Source organism: Xenia sp. Carnegie-2017, unplaced genomic scaffold, assembly GCF_021976095.1.
Source record: "Xenia sp. Carnegie-2017 unplaced genomic scaffold, XeniaSp_v1 HiC_scaffold_14, whole genome shotgun sequence".
NCBI classification, from domain to species: Eukaryota; Metazoa; Cnidaria; class Anthozoa; order Malacalcyonacea; family Xeniidae; genus Xenia; species Xenia sp. Carnegie-2017.
The window spans coordinates 4,457,407-4,479,526 of record NW_025813447.1 but is presented as its reverse complement, the minus strand read 5'-3'; the positions used below and the strand labels follow the sequence as shown (position 1 = coordinate 4,479,526).

General features: G+C 35.0%; 1 protein-coding gene and 1 long non-coding RNA gene across 2 annotated transcripts; both read right to left on the bottom strand.

The window, feature by feature from the left end:
• Window positions 1-4,726: 4,726 nt before the first annotated feature.
• On the bottom strand, window positions 4,727-7,362 carry LOC124435376. Its single transcript, XR_006945014.1, has 4 exons — window positions 7,287-7,362; window positions 6,198-6,323; window positions 5,090-5,307; window positions 4,727-4,905 (listed from the first exon to the last, which is right to left on the bottom strand). It is a non-coding gene; the product is annotated as an uncharacterized LOC124435376 (long non-coding RNA).
• A 1,824-nt stretch (window positions 7,363-9,186) lies between these two features.
• Window positions 9,187-21,796, bottom strand: LOC124434566. The gene is made up of 2 exons (XM_046984448.1): window positions 21,685-21,796; window positions 9,187-12,167 (listed from the first exon to the last, which is right to left on the bottom strand). The coding sequence occupies exon 2, from the start codon at window positions 12,152-12,154 to the stop codon at window positions 9,848-9,850; it is 2,307 nt and encodes a 768-aa protein (XP_046840404.1). The 5' UTR covers window positions 12,155-12,167; window positions 21,685-21,796; the 3' UTR covers window positions 9,187-9,847.
• Between the last annotated feature and the right edge of the window lie 324 nt (window positions 21,797-22,120).

The following is a 22,120-nucleotide window of genomic DNA, read 5'->3' as shown; positions in this document are numbered from 1 at the left end:
TTCTATAATAACTCGGGCTATCTTAAGTGCGGCTTTAAATATTGGATGATGCCAAAAAGATGGGGGAATTGACCTATTTCCGCTGAGATTTACCGAAATTGACTGATCTGCAAAAAATTCTGCAATTTCTCACTTCCCCCTGATGAAAGAGTGAGAAAAAGTATTTTCGTATTTGGCATTTGACCAGCAAATTTATGATGAAAATCAAGGTAAAAAACCGAAATTCTTTACAGCGAGTCAACTGTGGTTGCTAGTTGTCGGCTTCTACGAGGATGCGTTTTATAACTACCGACGTAGGACCTGTTTGTTGGCTACAAATCAATGCAGACGTGCGACGCCGCGATGAGCGAAGTAAACATTCAAAGTTGTTTGCCCGATTAAACTTACCGGTTTATACAAAGAAAAAGTACATCATGGTTTATCTATACGGTTGCCGTGAAAAGTGCTAGCTCATACTGAGTCATTCATTCTCATTACTTTTTTGCTTTGTTTCATGTAATGGCGTTTTGTTTGCTTTTTTTTTGCCACAATTGTAAGATTTGTACTTGTACATGCATGCCATTATGTATGAATGACTACATAGTTGGAAAGTTACTGCTTTACTCAATATGTATGATTTTGTGTGATTCGTTTTCATTAAAATTTTGAAAAGACTCAAGTTAGCATAAGAGATGATGGGTATATGTCATTGATAAATTAAAATAAATATTGTATGTATACCAATCATCTAGTAACCTTTAAGATTTTTATGGTCTCCTGAAATGGAAATGCCTCAAAAACTTGTAAAATTGCTGCACATTTTGATTTTGTTGTATTGATATTTGAAATGGGCTAAACACAAATAATCATAAAAACACTTGTGACTTGTATTGCAATGGTAATGAAAATTATATTTGAAGCCTGTGAATACAAAATTGTGTTTTTAGTATTTCTTCTCTTTTTTTTCTCTGTTTCATGTCTTATCTTTGAGAGTGCAAAACTTTCAGAAAGCAAATGTTCAATCATATCTTGAGCTTTTAGCAAGTTCATCTTTGCTTCTTCAAATCTTCCCGCTTTGAATAAACACAGTCCAAGAACTGAAAAGTTAACGGCAATTCCAGGATTATTATAATCAAGGAAATGTTTATTCATTATTTCTAGAGCTCGTTGGGCATAAACCAAAGCCAGATCGTTGTCTGGTGGATTTTGTAAGGTCAGGCATCTTGCTAAATTTTTCAATACAAGAGAGACGCTATGCTCATCTCCAATACGCTTGTACATATATTTAGCATCCTCCAGACTTTTCTTTGCCTTCCTGTAGTCACCTTTACTCAATAAGCAAAATCCAACATTGAAAAGAGATTCGGCAGCAAGAGGATCGCTTCTCTTTTCAATTAACTTCTTCCTTACATTTTGGGCTTGGTGAATGTAATTGAAGACTTCTTCTTTCATTTCAAGATCTAAGAAAAGTAATCCAATGTTATTAAGAATTTCCGCCTTTTAAAGGTTGTTGTCGTCTGCGGTGTTTCTGGCTGCCTCTCTGTAAAGATTAATAGCTTCATCATATTTCCCTAGATGTTGCTTGCACTATGCTTGATTGGTTAGGACGGATACAAACTTCTCTTTATCTTTGATGTTTATATTGAAGATTCATTAAAATACTTTTCGGCTTTAACAAAACTATATGTTTTCATGTAAGAGTCAGCTATCTCAGTCAAAGATTCAGCAAGTAGATTATAGTGTCCTGGATCACTTTGATAGCGAACAAGATCTTTCACGTTAAAATTGAATATATTTATTGCCGACTGAAAGTTTCCCTGTCCTTTTCTGCATTTTGCGATGTCAGAAGAAATCTTCATCATTGTGAGATCACTGCTTTCTTTCTTCTGCAGACGTTTGTTTGTCTGGTACGAAGTAAATGGCTACTCATACTTTCGTTGCTTTAGTAAGCACGTGCTGCAGCTTCAGCAAGTTATGCTGCCACTGTGAGAAAGGTTTCCACATGATTTTGTCCTTTACCATGACGTGAAAACGACAAACATTGCAAAGGCGACAACGTCAACTAAAAACGTACGGGAATCAAATCTAAGCTGTGAAAGTGCTTTATTTAAAATTAACATGTGCACAAAGTACCTCTAGATTGTGAAAGTACATGCTGGAACAGGCGTTATTCGGCAGTCGACTAACTTGAACGCTAAATTGAAAAGAGCTCAAATTTACCATATTTCGGCCAATACGTTTCCAAAAAAGGGACAGATTACCGTGTGTCCAGTGTACATATGAATGTGTGCGAATGGGTTGCAACGTTGCAATTTGCAACTGGTTCAACATTGCAACGTCTGCTAAAAATGTATTATTTATATGGATAAAATGCAAATCAAAAAAGTAACAAAATCCTTTTGCACCGGCAAATATTTTTTCCCAGGGAAAACGGATTTTTGAAATTATAAATTTTGGAAATCTTGAGTCATGATTGCAAAAGTATATAAAACTAATACAACACGACCATGCTCACTTTCATACACATTTTGGTGTGCAAATATTGCTTTAATACAAATATTCAAAACATCTTACTTCAACACAATAACACAATAACATCAACACTGAGTGTTGGATGCCATGAAATTAGACCGGTACAGTGAAAGGTAAGAAATAAAATTAAAGTAGTAAAAGTCTTGTGCTTCATGTTATAAACATTGCTAGGTAAAGGAACATTGCTTTAGAAAAATATTAACAATGTTTAGAATTTGCATAGTCAGACTAAATGTGCAAGTTCATTGGCTATGTTACTGATGTTTGGAATATTAACCAGTTAAGTTTAGTGTTTGTTGACAGTTGACCCTTGTTAAGGCAAGATCATTTTCAGCAAAGTGCGAAGATCATATCTTCATTTAATAATCTAATGTTGTTAAGAATTTCTGCTATTTCAAGGTTAAGGTCTTCTGCGTTCACTGCCTCCAGGGTGGCGCCAGGGACTCCCCGACGGGGTGGCTAAGGTCCTCGATAGGGAGGCTGACTTACTTGGCTTATGTTACAATGCACTTTCCATGCAATCCTTTTTTTCAGACAAATTTTCAAAAATTATTATCAATCTTCGCTTTAACAAAATCATTGAAAGATAGTTTGTTTCGGAAATAATAATTTACATCTACATGAAAAATTTACAATACGTATTCGACTAGTAATAGACTAGTTGTTAAAGCCGCAACTAGAACGTTAATTTGGAGGATGGGTTGCTTACTCATATATTCAGTTCCAACTGATTTTTTTAAAAAAGAAATTTAATTCCAAAAGAAATCAGTCTGACACAAATGAATATATGAGTTCCACTCCCTCTCTACCAACAAACCTGCTAGTTGTGCATGAAATCAAGGATATTATTGGCTATAACAAAGCTATACAATAAGTTGAAAGAATACCCTGGTTTTTTAGTAATTTTGGACAATAATAATTAAATAATGATTATCTCGGCCAAAGCTTTATTAACAAATTTAAAATTTGTTTAGCGTATACAATGGAATAATCAAAGTAAGACAAGAACCATTAATTATTAAATATACTATCAAGCTTTTCTTTGTTTAACAAGGGGGGCTAGGACTCCCCGACAGGGGGTTTGTAGCCGCCCCGTGCCCTCTCTCTGGCGCCACCCCTGTTTATAATTGGGCAAGTGGAAGCACTTCATACTTCTCTTTGATAGTCTTTTGTGAATTTGTGTTCCTGGTAGTAAATTGTAAGATCAATTTTGTGTTTTCTGTACGTAATTGAAAAATTGTTGATATTTTATTTTGCTTGTGAGTCAAACATACGCCACGAGCAGTGTGGGTCAAACATACGCCTCTGAACTACAGAGGCATGAGATCTTGAGATCACTCAGCTTAAGAAAGTAATAACAGACTTTACCAAAACGAGTATCTGATAAAAGCCATGCATGCAGTAAGTGAAAAATGCTACTGAAAATAAAAGAAATGCATATGACTTCACATTATTTTAATGGTAGTCTGCAGCCATCACCACTTATCTTTGATGACGAAAAGGACCAAAAAAAGAAGTTGCTTGTGGAGGAGCCTACTAAGTAAAAGAAAAGTTCCCAGCCCTCAACACAAAGTTTTGAGGTTCAGCATAGCAATAAAAAGTGACTATCAGCATAAGTTTCAATGGCGAACTATCAGCATAAGATTGAATAGCAAACTATTAGCATAAGTTTCAATACCGACAGCTATTTTTTACGAAATTTTGTAATATTTAAATAAATGCACAAACTTCTGTGAACAATATTGCAGTTCGCGCACAGTTCTCATGCCAAGGCACAGAATAATAATTATACAGATAAGTCGCTCAAATTTGCACTGCGTCTCCACGGCCGCCATTATTCCAGCAAGATACTTAGCGTTTTCATTTGTTTCCAACCACAGCATCAACTTGACGAAATAACCCGCAGAAAACCTCCCCAAGAAAGGAGTCTCCAGAAAACAGACACTAGGAACTACCCGCAGAAATGACTCCGACAAGAAAAACTATCAGCGTAATTATATATTTAGCATTAGATTTTTTCTTAACATTTGAGCAAAAACAAGAAATAGTATTCACTGCTTTTCTTTCCTGATCCAAAATATTTTAAGATTATTGCAGGAACATGGAACTACTAATGGGGAACAAAAAAGTTTCTTAAAACTAATCTTGGCAAAAGAAAGTTAATTTTGCCATGAAAATTTTAAGTCTGAAATGTAAAATAGTTAAAACACATCACTCCTTTAATTAATTTTAATTAATTAGTCAATTAACCCATTACACATTAGCAATAGACATTACACTATTCCTTGCTAATTCAGCTGTCTACACTTTAATCTGATTAATTTGTTTTCCATTGTTCGTCATCCATTGATTTGTATTTTCATACGTCTGATATCATGGGATCTGTAATTATTTCTTGAAAGAGAAATTTTCTATATCATTCTTATAAAGTGTAATGAATTAATCACACAATTCATTATCGCTAAACATCCAATGTAAGTGTCATTTTTTGCCATTGCACATAGGCATAAGTAATAAGGTTTCGACGACAAATTTTTTAGGATTATTATTGATGTGTCGATCAAAAGTTCATGTATACCTCAATTGCATTTTGTTGCTTTTCAAACAGCTGCATAACATTACCAGGTTTATGACAATATCGCCCTTTTCACACATATCCTTTAGGACAACACCCAATAAGATTTGTACAGCAGATTCCATCTTTTAGAAAACAGCAAGCATAACTGTCACTACCGACGTCTGAGCAGCACATTTGTCCATCGGGACACTTAGTGGACCGCAATTCACTGTATGTACCTAAAAACAGCAGTGGTGAAGTTAAATGGTTACTTAAATTGGCTTGTTGGAATCTTTCCTAAAGAAGCTAACATAACAAAACAAAGAGCAAGTGCTATAACGAACGAATGACTATAAAACATAAAATAATGTTGTATTAGACAAAATTTATTTTTATGGAAAGTATAAATGCATTAAGCCTAAACGTGGGAAAATAAATGAATATTTTTTTATAAACTTGTTGTCTTAAAAATTGACTGAATGTTTAATTGATCATTTGTTTCTGTTATTTGTTAAAGAAATAACTTCCTCAAGGCAATGGAAAAATACGTAGCTACGGCATTAACAACAAAAGAAATTGCGGGGTGTGATGTTCAATGAAAGTCAAAATCATCTATCATGGAGAAGTTGTCTGATATCATAGAAAGCGTGGTCAGTTTTTTAAAATCTAAATGTTTTAAAGACACCATGTTACTCAAAACATTTCTGTGCGTTTACTACAGGAATAGACAGCTCTTATTGTGTCCTAGTCCTTGTAGTGAACATGTTGTATTGCGTCACTTAATTAAAAATATTTGTGCCCCACCTATTTCTTTTCACCCTTCAAATTACCATCTTGATTGAATTCATATTCTGATTACTAAAACAACAGCCAATGAATTCTATTGCTTATTCCTTGTATAAGATATATGTTAAGGCATATGTGCATTACCTTAGCTGTCCGTTGTTTGTATTTATATTGTGCGATTATACAATTTATATTTCAAATTAAAAGCCTATTTCTTATTTAAAGACATACAACTCTTATTTTTCCAACTATCTATAAAATTTTTCAAAAGCAAAATCCAGAAATTGCCATAAATAAAGTTGAAATATACAATGACCTTAGAAAGCTACCTCAAAGCACCAACCTTTGATGTTGAATTTCCGACAAAACATTCAATGAACATGATTTGATTAAAGATGAGAGCAGCTGCAAAAATCCAGATCGTTTCCATATTCAGCTACCAGAAAAGCGACTGGTTTAGTTTTACAGACTAAGAATAGGGAAAATTAACTAAATTAACCACCGAAACGTTCTTTTATATCAAACTTGACAAACGTTTTTGTTAAAATTTTGTTGTGTTTAGATAGCAACTTTTATAAAACACTTTTATTCAGATTTCATTCAAAGTTTGGTTTGACGATTTGCAGGTATACTATTAATCATTCATTTAAAGACGCAATTTTTTCCTTTGTAATTGTATATGTAAAAAATAATTATATTGCTGAATATATGCGTTTCAATGGTTATAATTACTTTCTATGATATATCACAATCATCTATGGCGTTAAAAGTAGTGTCCGATGGAGGTGGGCAACAAAACACTCAACGAAAATCATCCACAGAATACGGCGTATTACTGCATATTAATATATAATGTCACAAGAACGATTAATTAAACATAGAAATAACAATGGCACACATATTATTTTTGTCAAAAAAAATTTTTTTCTAGATATACAAGAAATTCGTACTTGCCATTGATTATAACATGCACAAATTTATTTTTCTACAGAAAAAAACTGAAATTTTTAAAAAAAGAAAATTAGCTACTTTTAAAAAGTATAAATTTAACCATACACATATTCTGCTAGAGAATTCGATAAGTGCTTGTTGTGCTCATGCGCAATGTTTCGTCATTCATACGACATAAGAAAGACCATTGAAGACTCATGAGTGAGATTTGCCTCCGTTTATATGTTTTCAAAATGTGCTAAGGGGGAATCCACTATAGCATTAAACTTTAATTTACTCAATAATATAGTCAAAGTCATCGCGGTTTTTTTTATTTCGCTTTCATACAGCTTCTAGGAAAAAGCTTGAAAAGTTTAACAATAAGTGAAACATACATGAAAGTTAAATGAGATTCAAACAATAATCAGTGAAAATCTATAATCAGTGAAACACATCTGTCTATATAATAAGAATATATAATATTTTCATGAAATACGTTTACCTTAAAATGCAAATAAAATTCCAGCGATTTTGTCCGTGTGTAGTGTTGATGTCAGATCACACTCTCCAATAACCCTTGAACTTTCACGACTAGGAAGCTTATATTTGTAAAAATGATACAAAAAGGTTGATGGTCGCGTGCCTGAGTGCAATGTAACATATGACTTACGTAAAAAGGGGAGGAGCTATGAGATTGATTTCAAAGTATAAATGAGCAGTTCAACTCTCAAAAGAAATTAAGACCTAGTTTAAACGTCGAACTTTATATGAACCGAACGCATTTAAAACAAAAAATATTGAGGAGGTTCGATCCATCTCATTTTCTTTGTCTTAAATGCATTCGGTGCATGTAAAGTTCGACGTTTGAAACAAGACTAAAACTTTAAAGATGAACTTTAGTATTTATTAAGCGCGGGAGCCTTTTTAATATTAGTCTCAGATACTGTTTAATGAGATATTTAATGCTTATTCTAGCTTTCGTCCTATATTCCAAGGGGTCTAGAATTCTTTGCAATGCAAAAACATGAAAGATACCACGTGTAAGCAACATGTGTTTCACATGTGAAAATGACTAATACACAACTAAAGACTATATTTAGTAAAATCGCATGTTCTTCTCACGCGTTTCCAATGAGTGGAACACGAAATTGTAAACAGTCACATGTTAACTATGAAACAGTCATCAACACCTCAACATCACTTTTACCTCTGAGACGGAAAATAATGGACGACTACCGTTTTATACATTGACATTTACCGCTCAAACAACAAATTCACCACCTCTGTATATCGTAAACCCATATTCACCGGTCTTTTCACAAACTTTCACAGCTTTATCCCACTTTCTTACAAACGCAACTTAATCTCTGGCCTATTACACCGCTTTTTCAAACTCTGCTCTCGTTATGAGACTTTTCATGCCCAAATTGAAACCACCAGAAAACTACTCAAACTCGATTGCTATCCAATTATTATGTTTGACCACGTTGTCCGTCGTTTCCTTGACACAAAATTGGAACAGAAACCACCTATCCTTAGTGTCCCAAAGAAAATAGTGTATTTCTGTCTCCCATTCACTGGCTGTCACTCGTTACAAATCCGTACACAAGTCAATCGTCTCTACAACGCTTCTTTCCCTCATCTCAATGTCAGATTTGTCTTCCGTACCCCCAAAACGAATCTCTTCATTTTTTCCCGTTAAGGACAAAATTTCCAAGTCTCTGAGATATGGTGTTGTTTATTTATACACGTGTCGATGCTGTTCCGCGTCGTATGTGGGTCAAACCCCACGCCACTTACACACCAGAATCTCGGAACACTTGTGGATCTCTCCTTTCACTGGAAAACGCTATACTAACCGATTAATGTCAAGTATTTTTTCTCATAGTAGCTCCTCCAACCACCCTGCTTCGCCAGACGATTTTAAAATCATCTCATCCTGCTCCGACACATTTGACCTCATGATCCACGAAGCCTCCTCATCTCCAAACTAAAACCTTCACTTAACACCCAAGGCAGCTCCATCCCTCTTCAGCTTTTCTAGTCTCAACACCTCACCCTAACAATACATCACACTTACATCACATCATACTTACACATTCACAGTAACCTGATACCTCAAACTATGTAAATAGCTCTATGTATTTCTATACTCTTGTTAACTTCCTAATTAGTCTGAAGATGTCTTGAGTAAAGACGAAACGTCACTCTTTTAATAAATTTCATAAAACCAAATTGTTTATGACTATGTTTAAAATTATTTGTTGGGATCTAATATTTATATTGTAAACTAATCATACAAGAAATTCGTATTTGCCGTAAACTATATTATGTACAAAATCATTGCTCCACAAAAAATAACCCGAGATTATAAAAGTTTTATAAAAATCAGTCTTAAAAAGTAAAATTTAACCATTAGGAATGTCTTGTATTTCAAGCATTGGGAAAATCTATATGCTTCGAGCAGTTTTACATGGCAAATTATGCAACACACGGCTCAAGCAGTGTATACTTTAGAAAACAATGTTATAAGTGCATGATGCACACAAGTACAATGTACGGCCATTCATAGATGACATGATGAAAGGTCATTAAGGCCAACCAACTACTGAGATTCGGTACAAATTAACTATAGCATTACTTTCATTTACTGTATAACAAAGGCAAAGACATCACCTGTTTTTTTTATTTTGCGGAACACAACCAGCTTCCCAAAATAAAGGTTTAAAAGTTTAATAAGAAGTAAAACATACATGAAAGGCAAATCTACTTCAAAATAATTGTACAATACTTAAATGAACGATAGCTATTTGAATTATATGAACGCTGAAAAGTCAATTTTGTAAAAATGTGACAGTCAATTGAATTATGTCATATAGCTGGTGGGAATTACTAATAATGTCGATTTGCTCTCAACATTTTGCTAAAAAAGTGACAAGTTTGACAGCTTAAAGTAATAAGTTTCTCATGAATGATGACAAACATGCTAGTTAAAGTGCCGGTGCTTGTAAATGGTTGTAAAAACTGATATTTTCATTTTTCACTCGTTTCAAACGCCTTGTTTCAAAAGCCTAGCATACGTCTTGCATTTTGTAATCTTTTGATTATTTTTTGTCTCTTGCAATTTGGTTCGTTCTTTTTCTTGTCGTTATTTTCTGCCTTTTCTTTTTCGCCGTTTTTCTTTTCCAATTTGCACAGGAGCTTATTAACTTTGATCAGTCTTGGATGATTTTCTGAAAACAGATGTTTCATCACATCCAAAATCTTTAGCAGCTCTATCTTTGCTTCTTTAAATCTTCCAGCCTTGAAAAGGCACTGACCAAGAACTGACAAGCTTATAGCAATACCTGGATTTTTTTCATTATTCCCGGGATTATTATTCTGAAAAGTATGTTTCTTCATCATTTGCAGAGCTTGTTGCGCGTAATTCAAGGAATCTGTGGATTCGGTTTTGGATTTGCATATTGCCAAATTTCTCAATGTCAATGAAACGCTGATTTTATCTCCAATTTGATCGTATTTGGCTTTAGCTTCTTCTAATTTTTTTATTGCTTCGCTGTATTTCTTTTTCTGTATCAAGCAAAGCCCGTCGTTAAAAAAAAACTCGGCCTCCTGTGCATCGTTTTCCTGTTTTCTTTCTTCTTTTATACTCTTTCTCATATCTTGGGCTTTGGAAATAAGAACTTCGGCTTCATCGTTCTTTTTTACACTTAAGAAACACAACCCTAGGTTACTAAGAATTTTAGCCTTGTCATAGCTATCGTTGTCTTTAGTATAACTAGCTGCCTCCCTGTAAAGATCGGCAGCTTCTTCAATTTCTCCTTTTTGCTGCTTACACCTTGCTAAATAGGTTAGAAAACGTGCAGATTTCTTCCTTTCTTCAGGGATTTCATTCAAATATATTTCTGCATCAATGTAATCAGAAGTTGTCAGGTAACAGTCAGCTATTTCAATTAAAGTGTCAACGAGTACATCTTTACTCTTTTTGTCATCTCCATGGCGACAAAGGTCTCTCACGTTGGACTTGAATAAATCTATTGCAGACCTAAAGTCTCCTTGTTGTTTATAGCAGTTTGCGATGCTATACGTAATGTTCTTAATCGTAGTGATGTCACTGCTGACTTTCTCTTGCAGACGTTTGCTTGTTTGGTATGAAATGATTGCCGATTCGTATTCGTTTTTGCTTTGGTATGCACATCCTGCAGCTTCAGCAAGTTGTGCTGCAATGGTCAACGCAATTTTGTTATCATTTTTTTTCTTCTCAATATACATAAGAAAGACAACCATTGCAGAGGCAACTACATCAACCAAAAACATGTCGTTCTCAAGCTTTTCTTTTTCCATTTTTTTTATCATCTTGTCTGTATCCCTTTCATCAAGCTTGAAATATTTCAATCTATCACCACGTGGCTCCAACCTTTGGAACAAAGTTTTGGTCTGATTATTTTGCTTCACAACTTCGTTAAACACTGCATTTCCATCGGTGGATAAATTCACCAAATACTTTGCCCAATCTACACGGTCATTATCTTGAGGAGGTTCTAATTTGGAAGGAGGCGCAATGGATAAAACAGAAGTTATTTCCACGTGTTCACCATTTTCCCCAAAAATTTCCTTTGCTCGCGGAATTGCTTGTGCTAAAGGACAATTACCACCAATACCTCCGTCGACATATTTATGACTGCCAATTTCGGTTGGCTTGTCAAAGAATATTGGGGCACTTGAGGATGCAAGCAAGACCTTGTAAGCCTTGTAATACCTGTTGTCTTTGCTAAATGTATCAAACATGACGAGATTTTGGTTTTTGCCAAGTTCTTTAGCAACAGCTCCGGCCACGGTTTTCGAAGAATCTTTGCCGCCAATATCATATAAGCAGCAATCACCAAACTGATCCTTTAGAGCTTCCTCTACATTAGCTAGTCTATATGGTGATGTTGGAATGCCAAAAAATTTAGCACGCCAAGGGAAGATTTCCCTAGCTTTAGTCTTATACATCTGAGTGCATTCTTCCACAGTCATCCGTTTCCTTTCATGATCTTTATCTCCGACTTTATTTCCACCAACTAAACCAAATGCAATCAAACTTCCTGTACTGGTACCAACTATCATATCGTAAACATCTGTGGGATGAATGGGATCCTTAACTGCTTCCATGTCCTTGATCACACGTTTTCGAACGCTTTCATCTTCTAAGAAATTAACATTGCTTTCATTTTTGTCTTCGTTTGTAAGGTAGTCTACCGTTCCAGGATTTTTCAACACAATTGTTGTTAATCGTAGAACGTCGTCCAGTATCTTCAGTTCCATTACACCTCGACTTCCTCCACCATCGAAAGACAATATATTAATTTTCTTTGTTGCCGAATGCATTTTCTCGTTAGACCTGTATGTGTGAAAGTGACAAAGTCATAAATTATTTCAATAACAACAATCTCCCCTCTTTTCCCATCCTCTTTTCGAACAATTTTTATTTTACGGGAGCCGTTACAAGTTCAAAGTAATTTTTTGCCATCCTGAATTGCACAATACTGTGGAACGTATTTTATGGCAGAATACATGTTAGCTCAGGGATAAAAAACAAGTTTTGTGATGTCTATCAAAGTTGCCATAAATTAGAAGATTGAAAAACATGCAAGTTGACTGTGACTTGTAAATTTACTAAGTAATGTAAGAAATTGCTTCTCAAATTATCAAAAGCTGTTATTCAGTAGATGTCTTTGACCCCATTTTCACATCGTTTTGAGCCATAATTTCAATAAACCCCGTGTATTTTTTACTCGAAAATTGAATCCCAACGCCTACGTCTGCTTTAAACGCTTAGTTTTTGGAAATGAGAATACAATAGTAATTGAAGAGTGAGACAAAAGCGTTTGCTAATTTTTAAAAGATACCTGCTTAGCGCCTGAATGAAGAATATAACGTCAATTGTACTGTTGTGAGTAACAAAAGCGGTTTGATGGACGAGCCCTTGACTAGCAAACTTGTCGCAAATATGTTGGAAGATTCATAGTTGGTTAACAGCACCTATACTACCATAGGCGTTAGATTCATTCAGTTGTTACTTAACCCTAGGTTGAACGGTTTCATAATCAAGTTCCCACGTTTGATACGATTGCTTCACTGTAAATTTTAAGGTGTTAATTTAACACTAAAAAGTCGTGTTAAATTAAAAAGTACAGAATAACACCGGGTGTTATTTTCTTACTGGTGTTAAATTAATACCGAGTTTGGTGCTAAAATAGCGCCTAATCTTGGTGTTATTATAGCACTTGTTAAAGTGCTAATTTAGCCCTTAGCGTCCGGTGTCAAAATGACACTTAAATTCGGTGTTATTTTGTAACCCCTTTTCTTATTGTTTTATGTAAGGCCAGTTAAACACGCGACACAAAAATGCTAAGCATTAAATACATTTAAAAAAATCAAATGATTTATATGCATGTATTCACACATATAAATATATACAAAACATAAAACATACTATAAACAAGTCAATATATGAAACAAGTAAAGTTAAATGTATATATATATAACTAAATATATAAAACATCTTAGAAATACTACTATATTATAATCTCTAAAGCCCCAAACTTTTCACAAACTTTTGAACTGAAACCCTTTTCTTTGCATTTGCGGGCTAGGGTTAGGGTTAGGGTTAGGGTTAGAATAAATTTTACTTTCCTGAACACAGCATATTCATGCATTATCGTAATGTATATATTATGGCCTTTCAAAAAAGCTGATCATCTTTGGTATAAATTATTCTATTTACTGTTTAACCTGTGTACTTATTATCAGTGAATGATTTATAGGGGGGGGAGGGGGGGCAGGTGCACAGGGGTGCTCACCCATCTATGTTCTGGTCAACACGGTTACATTTAGGTGTGCCAAAACGGTATTTCTTATTACTTTTAGGTTTTAAAGAACTCACAAAGCCAAGGTTCCCCCTATAAAATCCATGCTTAATCCAGCTTTGGTTAATATAACATATGTATTGCCGCTATTTTTTACGAAGTTTTTAAACTGTTTAAATGAACGCATAAGTCAACTGTTCTGTTATCCGTGTCAGAATGAAAACAGCTGCAGTTTGATATAAGTATAAAAATAAGTTAAAAAAAACAGTTAAAATAAGTGTTATTTTGACACCCATGATTTTACAAGGAGAGTGGTGCAGAAATAACGCCCTTTATAAATTATTGTAACTCTTGCTAATGGTGTTAATTTAACACCAACCACTTAACACCAAAAAACAGTGTTACTTTAGCACCTTTGTGGCAGAACAAGGTGCTATTTCAGCACTATTAATTAGGTGTTAAAGTGTTGAGGTGTAAATTTGACACGCTACAATATGTTTAAGGTCATATGTTGTTAAATCAACACCAATATTGGTGTTATAATAACACCTTTTATTTAACACCACCGGTGGGTGTCAGTTTAGCACTAGAGAAAGTGCTAGTTCAACACCTCAAAAATAACAGTGTTCTTAAGTAATAGTTTTCATTCATTTATGGCAATATAAACATCAGTATTCTTACATTCACCCCTGGGGACTGAAGCAAGGAGTTTGATCACGTCAGAAATTTGTCCGACCATGAAGTGTCGTCTCAAGAAAATATGAGATTTAAATTTTTTGCTTTCTTCACACAAACTGAACTATCCTGATTACATTCTCCCATTTGTATTTCTCCACCTTAAACTTAAACCTCAATCAATATCTGCCAACAACACTGAGAATCACATGAACATCCATCTTAATAAAGACATTATCAAGCTAACGGTATTATTCATCTGACCTATAACTTTCTCCTAACTTATGTGACTACAAAAAGGCTTTAAAGGATGACGAAACAATTCACATCACAAAACCCGACAAGATAACAGCATGTTTCTAAATGTAGATTGTCCAGGTTGGTATAGTCCTGAGAAGGACTGTTTTTGTTGTTGTTGACTGACGTTTTGACAACATTAGCGGTAGTCATCTTCAGAGTCAAATATGGAGTAAACGTCAGGTTAACCGTATTTGTTATCTGGTTCTTACGTCATTGTATTGTGTGTACAGGAAATGTGTGGGTATCAATTGTGTATTGTCATTGTGAATTAGTGTGAAGTGTTATGTTTTTAGTTGATCGTTTGTTTGTATTGTGAATAAGTCGTTTGTAAGGTGCCGGTAATTGCTGTGATTTGTTCAGGGGGGTTTGTTCCAAGTTGGTGTACCAACTTTTTAATGTAAGCCGTTGTCTATAGTCAGTACTGTAAGTAATGCATTTTACCGAGTCCCAGTCAGTGTTGTGCTTTGTGATTCGGTGATGGTCGGCAATGTGATTAATTTTGTCTTGTTTCTTAGTAGCTCGTTTGTGTTCAGTAAGTCTCATGTTTAAGTTCCTGCCAGTTTCCCCGATATAGGAGGAGTGGCAATCGGAGCAGCTTATTTTGTAAACTGCACCTCGTCGTTCGTTTCTTTGTCCTTTATGTTCGCTAGTACTTGTCGTAACGTTGTGATTGGTTTATGTGCGACACGTATGTTGCATGGTCGTAAGATACGCGAGATAGTCTCAGACGTACCTTTGATGTAAGGTATCGTTGCTGTTGTCACTGAGTTGTTCGTTTCGTTGGGTTCGTTGGGTTTGTAAGTGTTGCGTTTGATAAAGTCAGAGTTATAGTTGTCTTTGTCAAAAACACATTTGAGATAGTTGTTTTCGTTGTGTAGAGCGTCCGGTGAATCACATATGATTTTTGCACGTCTTGTTAATGTTCTGATTGTGGTGGCTTTGTGTGATGTAGGGTTGTAAGATGATTGGTCTAGTAGTCGGTCAGTATGTGTTGGCTAGTGATAAACTGTTGTTGGTAGTTTTTGATTGTCATGTTTTACCAAACAGTCGAGAAAAGAAAGAGTTCCGTTTTCTTCGACATTTTTGGTAAATTGTATGTGGCTGTTCTGTTTGTTGATGTAAGTGTGAAAGTCATCAATCTCGTCTGCATGTAGTGCTGTGATTGTGTCATCTACGTAGCGGAACCAAAAAGGTAGTGCATGTTTGTAAGTCGTGAGGCCCGTTCCTCTATAGATTGCATTACAATTTCAGCAACTACAACAGAAACGGGTGAGCCCATTGCTGTTACATGTAATTGTTTGTAGTGTGTACCTTTGTACTGGAAGTAAGTCGAGGTGAGGCAGAGCTCCAGTAGCTCTTTAATGTCTTCAGTCGGTAATGGCAGTACGTCCGTGGTGTTTGTAATGAGGGTTTTTGTACAAGTAAGTGCCAGATTAAGTAGAATGCTGGTGAACAGTGATTTCACATCAAAAGACACTAGTATATAGTTGTCCGGTGTTTGTATAGTGCTCAGTTTTTTAATGAAAGTTTCAGTGGATTGTAGCTTGTGTTTTGATTTGCTTGTAAGTGGTTGCAGTATGTCAGTCAAGTACTTTGAGAGTTCGTAAATAGGCGAACAACAGAATGATACAATTGGTCGTATGGGTATTTGTGGTTTGTGAAGTTTTGGTAGTCCGTATAGTCTGGGTGGTCGTAGTACTGAGCATCTAAGTGGATAGTAAATACGTTCAGATATAATGTTAGATTTTCTCATAGAGAAGATCTTGCTGTTAGGTTTGCATACTAGTGATGGTGGTGGGTCTCGTTTGAGTTGTTCGTACTTTTGTTTGTCGTTAACAAGGGTGTCCATTTTCTTGAAGTAATCATTCTTGTCCATGACCACAGTCACGCGTCCTTTGTCTGCTGGTAAAATGACGATGTTGTTGTCGTGTTTTAGTCCTTTGAGTGCTTGTTGTTCATCCTTTGTCAAGTTGTTATCCCGTATAGAGGATGATTGTAAAGCGGAGGCTATCTGGTTCTGATTTCGTCTTTGGTTGTCTCTGACAAGTCTCTTTGATACGCTAGGACAGCCTCGACACTTGATACTATCGTCTCAGTCGGGATTCGTCTAGGTGTTATGGAATGTTTTAGTCCGTAAAATAGTAGTCGCGTTTCAGTTTCGTCTAATGAGCGGGAAGAAATATTCCTCACCCAGTTATCGTCATGTTTATGTCTTGTACGTGTTTTAGTGCGTTTTAAACGTTCAAGTTTTTGTTGTTGTTTGATTTGGTGTTGTGTTTCTGTTTTGTTTGCTCGTTTCTCTGCAATAGTTTTTATCGTAGAAAGTAAAGTATCACTTACTGTCGTTGGTATGAGTTCCTTCAGTTTGTTCAGTCTTTGTTCTTGTTGTTTGATGTAATAGTTGATTCACAATGACAATACACATTTCCTGTACACACAATATAATGACGTAAGAACCAGATAACAAATACGGCTAACCTGACGTTTACTCCTCCTTTGACTCTGAAGATGACTACCGCTGATGTTGTCGAAACTTCAGTCAACAACAACAAAAACAGTCCTTCTCAGGATTATACCAACCTGGACGATCTACATTTACAAACATGTAACGATACTCCCGGATTCAAACCATTTACTTTAAAGATAACGTCGTTTTTTATTTTCAATGGAGTCAAGTAAATATTAGATAATATGCAACAAATTTTAAATGACAGTTCCAATATGTATACGTAATAGCATGGTTTCGAGTGCAATTTGGGAAAAGACTATCAAAATTGCATGAGTCGCAAAGACGAGTTTGGTTTCTCGAGCAGGGTTTCTCGTGCAATTTGAAGTCTTTGAAAAACTCACGAGTGCTTGTTTTCAAAAATGCACAATAAACCATGCTATTACTTATTAATAATATACATGAAAAAATTTCTGAATTCTGTTGACTCTTAACTTCAGCGTACGTACATTAATTCAGCAGGCGAGTTTAACCATCGATTGACCTGTTCGTATTTTTCAATTCCGTCGGATATTATTTTTTACAACCATAGCTTCCGCACACGCAGCTAGAACAAGGTATCTACTTTTAGCAGTGTTATTATTTTCATCCAGAAACATCTTGCAAACGGTGAACTGTAAACTGCTTCGCTAAATAAAATTTACTTAAAACTTATGCCAGCCGTTGTAATTGCTTTGTTTAGAATAATTTAACTTTCCCGCTTTTGAAATGTTTTAATTTAATTGGCTCTTACATCATATCTTTGTTTGACTGACCAATCAGGAGCGTAATTTTCTAAAAGAAATTGCGCTGTATTTCTTTTTTTTTTGCACTGTGTTTCACATTTTTGCACTAATATTTACAATTAGAATTGAGAAATTTTTCATGTGTATTATTATCCACAAAATTAGATGCCGTCTATCAATTGGTAGTTTTTAAAGTAACAAAAATGGGAGAAAATATTGGAGGGGAAATTTTTCTCGCGCTGAATAAAACACTCGTGCTTTTGATATCGTACAAGTATAGGTTATTTTTGCTTTGAAAGTTCAGGATAAAAACACAAGCAAGGTGAGCAAATGGATTATATTTTTTCAATGATCCTAACGAAGCATGAAAAAGCAACTTGGATGCAGAGTCACACGAGAGAATTACATAAAGCGTCAGGCATTTCCTGGGAAACATGTTATTTTCGATTTGGAACATTATAAAACGTGTTATTGTGCAGTGACACAATTTACGAGATGTACCAATGATGACAAGACACCAGCAGCTCAATTCATGGTACAATTATACACTATTGAAATAATTTTGACGTATTAGGATGTTTTTCTAGAAATGGTAATGGTGGATTTTCGTGGAGTCATAGAGTAACAACAAGCCAACACTTACGAAAATTTCTCAATTGATTTCATATATGAAATTGAAATTTCATATATGAAATAGACACATTTCATAGATGAAGCGTTTCGATTTCACATAAGTTTCACATCATTTCATATATGAATTCAAATGTGAAAATTTCGTTAGGGAAGTGTACAGTAAGACTCTATCTTGTTCCATCTATCCATCAACTATTCCATGATAACTTTATGTTTTAGCTTGATAATGATCCAAAAAATAACAATGCAGCGGCTCCGAAATACCTCATTAATGATGAAATGGATAGCACCAGACTTAAATTGAGAATTTATTTGCTGAACTCATTTTTTGACTCACAAAAGATTGTAAGCCAAATGATGACCATGAACTCTTCGACATAGTGTAAAGTGAAAAGCAATCAGTATAAGCCTAGAGTACTTTTACAAGCTCTTTGAATATATGTAGGGATGTGGTAGAATTAAAAGAAATGCCAACTAGAAACTAATTCTCATTTACTCTGGTTAGTATCACATATAAAAAATGACAATGCTTGTCTGCAATATGTCATAATGTTTTAAAAGATGACTCTTTTTTACCATCGCTAGTATGTGTTACTATATTATGGCAACATAAACTTTTTTCCTGCAGCATATATTTATATGCGCTCCATTGCTGTACGATTTCTAAATAAAAACGTACATTGTCTCTAAAGCTTACGCTTTCTGCAGTAAATTTTTATGTCGCTTCAAAAGCCTTTCTAACTTATAGATTGTATTGTGCCTATCTGCCAACGCTTTTATAGTGTCAACGCATTCACCATGGCATGTTCGTTGCATATTCTTTCTTTGCCAGATGCCATTGCTAGCTTTAATTTTTCTATTCAGATTACAACTATTTTTCAAAGCCGCTTTCCTTACTCGCTACAGTATACTAGCCACAAAGACCTTTATGCAACACCAACTTTCTGGCAATTATAACGTGCTAAACCCAAGTTCTTTCACAAATTATGGAAATTATGTGAAGAAACATGGAATCTTCTTAAATTTGGTCTCATTGAGCATCTGCAATGAAATACGTATTATGAATTCAAGACTTTTTCTTCATAAACGCATGCATCTTTCTTATAGCCCCTTATCGCAGGCACGATGCCTAAAAGTATAAGCTTGTGAAAACTATGAGAAATAGGCTGAATTCCAATAAGTTTAAGTCACACGCCCGTCTTTTAAAAGCTAGCTTACTCTCCTTACGTGGTGCTTCAACATCATGACCTCATAATTATTCGAAAACAGTATTTTCACTTCAATGATTGCTAAGCTTGATTAGAAATATGTTAGCAAAAACATTGTCATTGAATGCATTGTTTAAGAATAACTTTGCCATTCATTAAAGAGAGCGCAAATTATATGTTGCACTCAGTGTGTATGAGTATGTTTTAGGTTATAGGATACGAGCGCGGAGTAATGAATTTTTCTCATGTAATATATAAAAATGAACTAACTGTTAACTTATCCCAACTTATGTTTGGAAGTTCCTTCAACACGAGCAGTTAAAGTGTTGATTTCCCCCTCTATTAATGACAATCACTTGCGTAGGAAGAAAAGGGCCAAATATTTTTGCATAATCAAGTGGCACATCCGCTAAGTACAAAAATAACATGGCATTTTAATTGCATGACATGATGTTATTGCTCGGTTAAAATTTGACATAAACCAACATTGCTAACAACGAAACAGGCAACTACTACCACAGTCCACTGCAATCATCTTACTACTACTTTTCGAAACTTACGTTCCTTGGTGTCGTTAAAAAAGCGGTGAAGGAAGTTTTCATTCACCAACGCCTACATTTTAATTGGGGTGATTATGTGCAACAAGAACTTTGAACACAGACTTGATGTCATTTAACATTTAGCTTGAAAGAAACAAGAATTAAAATTCTTCTTACCAAAACGCAAGTTTGTTCATATTATCATAAAATGTAAATTGTACATCAAATGTACATAATTTGAATGAAAATACAAAATATCCTAACATGTAAACTCCGAAGATTTGTGTGCCGGCAAAGGACTGCACTGACGAACTACTTATTTCTGGCATGAGGTCATAAACTTGTACAAGTAGCTATGTATTCTTGACTTGCAATTCAGCCTTGTTTTTGGTCTGATACAAAATAATATTCTATCAGAGAAACTACACAGATCAAATAAGGGTTCCTACCACATTCAGTATTATCACCCATTCAGCTTTAAGACCATTTTATGTATCGTTTCACTGGTAGCAATGTTTCATCGAAAAATGTAGAGTAAGCCGAGATTCTTTCATCTCTTCTGTTCGTTACCGAAATGCTTCGCTAACTATGCACACATACAAACGTCTATAAACTAATGGCGGCAGACTAAAACAAATAATGATACACATTTGAGTAGAAAGTTGAAAGTACAGTACAAGAATATAGCACTGAAGAAGTATTTAAATGCTTCAGGAATGATAACTCGCATGCACTCGCAGCGAGCTTACCATGACTTGAAGCATAGTTAAATGAATTGAACATAATTTTTTGATCGCGCGAACAGACTCGCAAGCTCGCAGCGAGAGCATTTTGTGATGAGTGGAAAAGAGCCCTTACACTTGGTATGTCGCGAAAGCCTAGTTGTAAGATCTGCTAAAATAAACGTTTCTACGTCTTATAACGACTAAATATTGGAAAAGTATATAAGCGTGATATACTACACAACTTTTGTTAATCTTGCTTTCTATTCTGAACATATCCTTATCAGGTCCGCACTTGGTGAAGAATTATTGGACATATTTCGCAGACATACCGATGCAACAGCACGATTTATCACAGCAACATTATTGGTTGACTGTGTTTTAACAAATCTTCCTTGGTAATTTTCCTACATCAAATATATATTGCTTATGCCTAAATGCAAAATGCGTTTTTCTTCTTTACTCTTTAAAGGGGGAGTGAGAAATTGTATTATTTTCTGAAAAGCGGTCAATTTTGGTCGCTAAATCGTAGCAGGAATTGACCGATACCGCCATTTTTGCATGGGAATCAGCTGACATCTACAGCCGTGATTGAGAATTCAATGATCAATTCCATCTATATTATACAGATTTATGATGTGGATAGAACTCGGTATGATGAAAAATATTTACCGATTACCTTTCCACCACATACACGTTTGCCAAAAATGCTAAAAACTCGTTGGTGGAAGCATAACGCACCTTATTAGTATTCTTGATTGTTCAGACAAGACTTGTGAATTTTGACGTCTTTCTTCGGTGGCGTTTATGTTTGTTGTGTTTAGAATTTCCTTCAACACGAGCAGTTCAACTGTTGATTTCCCCCTCTATTAATGACAATCACTTGCGTAGGCAGAAAAGGGCCAAAATATAATTGTATAATGAAGTGGCACATCCGCTAAGTACAAAAATAACATGGCATTTTAATTGCATGACATGATGTTATTGCTCGGTTAAAATTTGACATAAACCAACATTGCTAACAACGAAACAGGCAATTACTACCACAGTCCACTGCAATCATCTTACTACTACTTTTCGAAACTTACGTTCCTTGGTGTCGTTAAAAAAGCGGTGAAGGAAGTTTTCATTCCCAACCCAACGCCTATATTTTAATTGGGGTGATTATGTACAACAA